Genomic DNA, 5,413 nt, shown 5'->3' on the forward strand with positions numbered 1-5,413 from the left:
TGAGTACAGGGAATGATTTAATTTCATAGTATCCCCACAACAGAGCAGAACGCCTAGCTCAGAGTGGGCCCTTGTTAAATATTTATTAAATGAGTGATGAAAGAAATATGATCTGAAAACAACTTCAAAGCAGATTATTTCAGATCACAAATTCTTTCTAGGTAGGCACATTTATGCAAATATATGCTATTTACAATAAAATTCTTAATTTACTAACGCTCAGGGAGGACATATTGCAAATGAAGGGAAATCAAAAAATGAGGATGTTAAAAAATCAATTTTAATAGCAAGTTAGTAGTTAGGAAATATGCTGCACCCCCGAATGAGGGGTTTTATGGACTGGATGGTTTACAAGGTCCCAGCTGCCTATATTTAGACATTTTGAAGAAGGGACGTGCAAAGGGCTGCGCTATTTCTTCCCAGACTTGAAGGCACCAGCTCACAGTGGGCAGACATCAGGGGGAAGGTCCCTCTGGACCAGGTGACACGTGATAGAACAGAAAGCTGCATGATGGGCCCACCCAGTGCTTCTCAAGCCATCAGGACACTCGCAGAGCACAGGTAACACAGCAGCCCGTGGGGTTGCATTCGGTTTACTTCCTTCTGTTCTGAAAGTTAAAAGTGTGGCTAATTTGGCATTCAGTCATATATGTGTAAATAAATGAGGAAGACAAATTTTCAGAAAATATTATCCTAGCACTACAGCAAGATAAAACAGTTAATGTTCTTAATTTTTATCAAGCTATACTCCAAGAGACCATGCCTTTTGGATACAAGTTGGTCCCCATCCCCCTTCATCGGTTTTTTTTTCTCTTGCACACACTTATTTACACACAATTTGGTGACAATTTTCAACAAAATAAGGTTTCTTTTTAATTTTTATATTGTCATCTTCCTTTATCTTTCAATTATTCTATGGAACATATAATTAAATTCCATCTTCCTAAGTGTCTTGAATTTATGACTTTCTGGGAGCTAAGTCTGCCCCATTCATTTGTGTGTTAAACATAAAGAATAAAGATGCTGCGTAATGAAGATCATGTCTTTTCTTGGGCTTTTAAAGCTATAGGGTTTCTTTTCTTTCCTTCAAAAGGTCGTACACAATAAATTACACTGCAAATACAAATGAATTAAGTGAGACTGAGAGATCAGAGAAGAAACTAAGAAGAGCCAGTTTCTGGAGAGGGTCTTTAACGGATGATGCTTTGGGGCTATCAATTTGGAAAGAAAAAAATCAAATAAAAATCCATTCCATACTTATTTTGCAGACCTCATCCTTTTCTTTGTTTTCATATAAGTAACTCTGCCAATGTTTTATTTTATGTAAGACCTATGTTGTTCTTCTACTGTGTCCTAATATCCTGCATTCTTCTACTGTGTCCTAATATCCTGCAAATACATTCTCACTCCTTAAAGGCAGAGGAAAATTACACAATTTAAATGCTGTTTGTTTAGTAATTTCAAAATACCAGTCAGCAGGGCACTCTCACCTGCAGATCATTACCAGCACAGCTCCCCTTTACCTTTGCCACCGCTCCCACTACCGCTGGCAGCAATCCTAAAAGATCAGATAATAAAAACCCAAAGAGGCTTTTTTTCCAACCTCATACTCAAAGCCCATCTCAAGCTGTGAACTGCCTTCATCCTTGAGATTGTTTGAAACTCATTAATTTTATCTTTCCTTTGGGAAAGTAGGAACAAGTCCTGATCAGAGAGGAGGCTGCCGCCTTTCCCTCTGTGGAATCTCTCCTCCCCTCCATTCAGTGGCAGCTGCAGGCACACCTGGGCTTACTCCATGGTGGGAGGAGTCATCTTTTTCTCACTAATGGTGAGCATCTAGCAGAGTTCTTTGAATATAGAAAATGTTCAATGTAAATCTGGCAAAAGAATGGGTGAATAAAAGAATAATACAATTTTCATTGTTTTAAAATGAATCATTTCCATCCCATTATCTTACCACAGTTTGAAACCCTTTGTTAAATAGGCTTCACACACAAGGTTTAAGGCCTCCCCACAGAGAAATAGGCCATGACACAGGGAAATGTTGTGGCTTGAGGGGAACTCAGAAAGAAGGACTTGTACTCAACCAAGTTTCACATGAACTATCCTGTCCTGACACTTAGGAGCTTCTCCATGAGGAGAAGGGATTGTTTTGGAATGTGAGGCAAAGTAAGATGTTCCCAACAGCAGAAATATTTAAAAGTGTTTTCACTTAGGCAGAGCAATGTCCTGTCTAAATAAAGCCACCACCCTAACCTCGGTCCATCCGGCTATTAGGGAGATATTGTGTGACTCACTCTTTGCTTTTCTCTGACCCAGAGTTGAATCTTGGTTGTCTGTTTTTAATTTTGCTTTTACTTTTTCTCTCAATAACTATGGGATGTCCCGTTGGGTTTCTCTACAGGGACCCTAGTGTTTAAGGGGTGAAGGATGAATGAATCCTAATCCTAAAAAGACGATTGTCTGTTTCAGTCTGCCTTAACAAAAGCGCAGGCTCCTGGCTTCTCCGAGGTGCTGCTCTAAGGGGCTGCTTAAGGCTACCACCCAGCTACTGTGCCTGCGGTCGGGGGCCACGGTACCTGCCACCCCTCCCCTGTGCGCTGAGGGGCTCCCCCAGGAAGTGGTGACTTCGAGGAAACGACTCTGCCCCGTGTGCTAAGTGGGAGCACAGACTCCTTTTAAAGGCAAACTTTGCAAACAAGAATGACCTTGAAAAAGACCCTTTAGTTGCAGATCAATGCTCAAGAACGACTCCCCTTTGACATTTCACAGATGTGTTATTTACGCTGGAGGAGAGACCTTCTACCCCGAAAGCCAAATCCCTGCTCTGTGCCTTGAATGCAGTGGGGGCTTGTCAGATGAGCTGTTGGGGAAACACGCGCCCCCTCTCCTCTTTGTCCAATTCGAGTCACTTTGGCAGAGGGCTCCCCTGCCCCTCTGCGGATACTTCCGTGGTGCCGTGACCTCAGCCCCTCCGGGGAATTCTCTGCGTGTTCTGGAGGTCTCCTGGGGGTGCCGGCTTCACACGCCCCTGCGTCTGCCTGAAAGCACAACCATCTGGCGGTCCCCACAAGCCAAGCTTTGGGGCGGCTACGGGGCTGCGCTAGCCATTAATGGCCATCATCCATCTTTGATCAGAAAGATCGCAGGAAGGAGGGTAAGCGAATCCCATCGCAAGACAATTTCAACAACATTTCTGGGGAAATCCAATCACTTAAGACGGAGACACCTAGGCTAGCAAGAGCCCCTGCCTGTGTGTGTGGGGGGGGAGAGTGCGACGGCTGAATTAATCAAGATCGGGGGGCTCCCGGGTTGGCGCGCAGCGTTAACCCTTCCAAGCCCGAGAGGTAACAGGGCCGATGGAACGGCGCGGCCGGCCGAGGCCAAAATGCCCACGGCAGCCCCGCGCAGGCTGCCTCCGCCCTCTCGGGCGGCTCTGGACGCCCTGCGCCTGACCCGGCGGCTGGGCGCGCGGGGTTAAGGTCAGAGGCTCGGGGAGCTGCTCGGGCTGCGAGGAGCGGCCGCCTCCCGCAGCCTCGGCGCGCCTCGGGCTCCTCCTTCCGCCCGAGCGTGGCCGAGTGAGGACTGCTCCGGCCGCAGGCAGACGAGGCGCGGGAGGCGGCGCGCGGGACCCGAGCGGGGCGCGCGGACAGACGGATCCCCAAGCCCCCGCCTCGGCCATTAGCGACGGTCTGCGCGGGCCATGTGGGGAGCTGGGGTCACAGCCGAGGGCCTGCCGCTGCTGCTGCTGCTGGCGCTGGCGGCGCCCTCGCGGGGCGGCGGGGGCTGCGCGGAGCTGGCGTGCGGGGAGCGGGAGCGCTGTTGCGACGCGGCCAACGCCACGGCCGCGCGCTGCTGCACGCCGCCGCTGCACGCCTTCCTCGACAACGTGGGCTGGTTCGTCCGCAAGCTCTCCGGGCTGCTCATCCTGCTGGTGCTCTTCGCCATCGGCTACTTCCTGCAGCGCATCATCTGCCCCAGCCCGCGCCGGTACGCGCGCGGGCAGGCGCGGCCGGGGCCGCCGGGGGCCGCGGGGCCGCGCGACGACGACGACGACTCGCCCGCGCTCCTGCGCGACGAGGCGGCCGCCGGCTCTCAGGACTCGCTGCTGGACAGTGGCGGCGGGGGCCTGGGCCGGGGCGGCGGCGGGCGCTCAGCCCCCTCCTGCGCCTCGGAGCACGAGCTGCGCGTAGTCCCGCCGGTCTTCCTGCAGCTGCCCAGCTACGAGGAGGTCAAGACCCTGCCGACCTACGAGGAGTCCATGCGGCTGCAGCAGCCAAGCCCCGGGGAGGTCGTGCTGCCCGCGTCAGCGCTCGGCCGCCCGCAAGGCGGCGGCGCCGGGGAGTCCGACGGCGGCGAGGGCTGCTTCCCGCTCATCTGAGCGCCCGGGGACCCTCGAGGACACGCCGACAGAACGGGCTGGGGCTGCGGGGGGACGCAGCGGCCGGGGTGGCCGCGGCCGCTACCAACTGCCTCGGACCCCGCCTGACACCCCGGCCTAATCGCCGGGCGACCGGCTTGGGGTCATCGCCACCCTGCTCTCCCCCTGGATCTTAAGTTTCCCTGCGTGTCGTTCGGTTCAAGGAGACGTTAGTCGCGCGGCGGGGGCGACAGCTGCGGATGCGCCCGGAGCCCAGTTCGAAGGCCGTCCGGCCGTCCGCGTCGCCTCAGATTCTGTTCACCCGTAAGTGCCTGCTTCCCGAATCAGAGCACACGTGAGCCCCTCAGTGCGTCAGGAGAAGGGCAGCATCCTTTAGGGATGAGGGGAAAGGGACGCAGTTCCTCTCCTTTCCCTCTCGCCTGGACTGGTCGCGGTCTCCCAGGACGCGCGCAGGGCGAGGAGCCGGAGGCGGCGTGCTGCGAGGAGCCTGCGCGCGGTCTGGGAGAGCAGCGCCTGGGCATGGTCGAAGCCCTCCCTAGCGGAGACCCCAGAACACCCTCCGTGTCTTCCTGGCCAGGCGTAGTCACAGCTAACGGCGCACAGGATGGTGAGGATGCCCCTGATACCGCTTAGTTGCTGTACCTGTTCAAGATACAGCAATTACGGATATCCAGGACCGTATTCGTAGTAAGGTACAGTTGGACTTTTGATTTTTCAACAACTGAGAAGATATTTATATTTATTTGTATTTTATTTTTATATTTTTACGATGTATTGCACGCATCAGAAGTGCATTTCTGCAATTAATGACAAGATGATCGTCTTACCACCTTTTTTGGGCCTTAATCAGGAAATTGCCCACACTCTGTCATTATTGTTTAATAAATTGTTGGAGATTATTTCATTTACAATGGAAAAAAATAGGCATGGTCAAACAGGTAAACGTGAGAGAAAAAACATGAAGGATACCTTATTTTCACTATTTGAGAAGAATATATTTTATTTTTAGTACTGTCGCATAATACATAACTT

The 5,413-nt window shown here is 52.0% G+C and overlaps 1 protein-coding gene across 1 annotated transcript; it reads left to right on the plus strand.

Moving 5' to 3' along the window:
* Positions 1–3,506: 3,506 nt before the first annotated feature.
* C15H3orf80 (chromosome 15 C3orf80 homolog) lies at positions 3,507–4,440 on the plus strand. The gene has a single exon (XM_087440138.1). It carries the CDS (start codon positions 3,704–3,706, stop codon positions 4,379–4,381), a length of 678 nt encoding a protein of 225 aa, XP_087296264.1. The 5' UTR covers positions 3,507–3,703; the 3' UTR covers positions 4,382–4,440.
* The last annotated feature ends 973 nt before the right edge of the window (positions 4,441–5,413 follow it).

This window comes from Ceratotherium simum, chromosome 15, assembly GCF_057802395.1.
Source record: "Ceratotherium simum simum isolate JZ-2026a chromosome 15, ASM5780239v1, whole genome shotgun sequence".
NCBI lineage: Eukaryota > Metazoa > Chordata > Mammalia > Perissodactyla > Rhinocerotidae > Ceratotherium > Ceratotherium simum.